The 1427-nt window shown below is 55.4% G+C and overlaps 1 protein-coding gene across 1 annotated transcript in view; it reads left to right on the top strand.

Annotated features, from left to right (window-relative positions):
• The first annotated feature begins 559 nt into the window (after window positions 1–559).
• The window catches only part of KDM2B (lysine demethylase 2B), a 75412-nt gene continuing 74544 nt past the window's right edge, over window positions 560–1427 (top strand). Inside the window, exon 1 of the mRNA XM_045296717.1 lies at window positions 560–647. Within this exon, the coding sequence (XP_045152652.1) occupies window positions 560–647 (88 nt within the window). The remainder of the gene's footprint in view (window positions 648–1427) is intronic.

The following is a 1427-nucleotide window of genomic DNA, read 5'->3' as shown; positions in this document are numbered from 1 at the left end:
CCTTCAGGGGCGTGGGTTGGGTGTGCCAAGCAGTGCCTTCCAGTGTGGAAACAAATTCTGCTGTCTGCCAACTCATCCCCACCTCAAAAGATTTTTACAGCGAGTGGACTCGGATTAAAATGCACTTCAAAGAGCTGTCTCTGAGGGCGGGTGGGGGCAAATTACAGAGAGCAAAGGCCGGAAACTTGAAGGTGGGTGTGGGGGAAGCTGTCTCTTAAGGTGACCGATCTGGGCCTGATGGTTCACATCTGATCGCAGCCAGGGAAGCCACTTCCTCCCCAGATGTCCATCGGATCCTGATGGCCCCGTTGAGATGGAGGGCAGAGAAAACATTCAGATTCATCGCCTCTCAGAGCCTCAGTTTCTTCATCCGTAAAATGGCCTGCTCCAACCAGCCCGCAGGGATCGTGGAGATAGATAAATAACACGAAGGGCACGGGCACATTCTTGGCTAAAGCTTGCCGTCAGTATCTAGAATATTCCCTTTCTTGTCGCCCTGGTGTCAGATCATGCGAGGAGGAGATCCGCCCTGAACCAGGGCCTGAAGAGACCTGCAGGAATGTGTGGGCCAGTTGTCCGGGGCAGCAAAGTGGCTGAGATCGCTCTTCGTGAGGACTTCCGTAAGGAGTCTGGTTCTGAGGCTCCCGGTGAGCAGTAGAGATGTGGGAAGCATGCCCATACCTCATCAGACACACGTACAAGTAAAGAGCGCTCACACAGCAGCCACGGAGCCCTCTAGGATGAATCAGGCGGCACCTCGCGTTCGTTCCCTGTAACCAATCCTGGGGCGTCCGGCGACGCTCCACGGGGTTCGCCCTTGCCTGTGCTGGGGCTGTTAGGAGTCCTTCGCTCCCACTCTCTCCTCCTTTCACTTCTGACCACCCATTTCCTCCTCTCAGCGAGCCCAGGGACCTGTAAATATTGTCCATATTTCGTTACCCGGCATAGGACTCCGCACAGGCGACAGAACGAATGACAGGCAGTTTCCTGGTTACTCTGGTCTGGCCGTATTTGGTGTGTGTGTGTGTTGGGAGCGGTGAGTTCAGGGCATTTAAAAAGTCCCTACAGGTATGGGGTTGCGCTGAGCCCCAAAGTCCTCCGTCCGCGTATGGGGAGCGAGAGTGGGCCTCTGGAGAGGTTGCGCCTCCACTCACAAATTTGGGTAAAAGACATGCAGCAGAAAAGCCCTCAAATTTTAATAATAATAAAAATAATAGATACCAGCGGTCTGGCGTCTGGGAGCTGACCACGTAGGTGATGGGGTGGAACCGATGAAGCAAGGAAAGGGGCAGCCCGTGGGGAACCTTGAGCAGTGGGGGCAGAAACTGAAGTGGGGGGGGTCGTTTTTTAGGGAGAATGCCAGGCCCCGGGGGTTTTCACGCCCACAAGCTCGGCTTGCATTCTCGGGCCCCCTACCCCCACCCCCC

This window comes from Echinops telfairi, unplaced genomic scaffold (assembly GCF_000313985.2).
Source record: "Echinops telfairi isolate 266 unplaced genomic scaffold, ASM31398v2 ScPeMD7_7412;HRSCAF=8450, whole genome shotgun sequence".
Classification (NCBI taxonomy): domain Eukaryota; kingdom Metazoa; phylum Chordata; class Mammalia; order Afrosoricida; family Tenrecidae; genus Echinops; species Echinops telfairi.
This window is presented reverse-complemented; position numbering and strand designations above follow the sequence as displayed.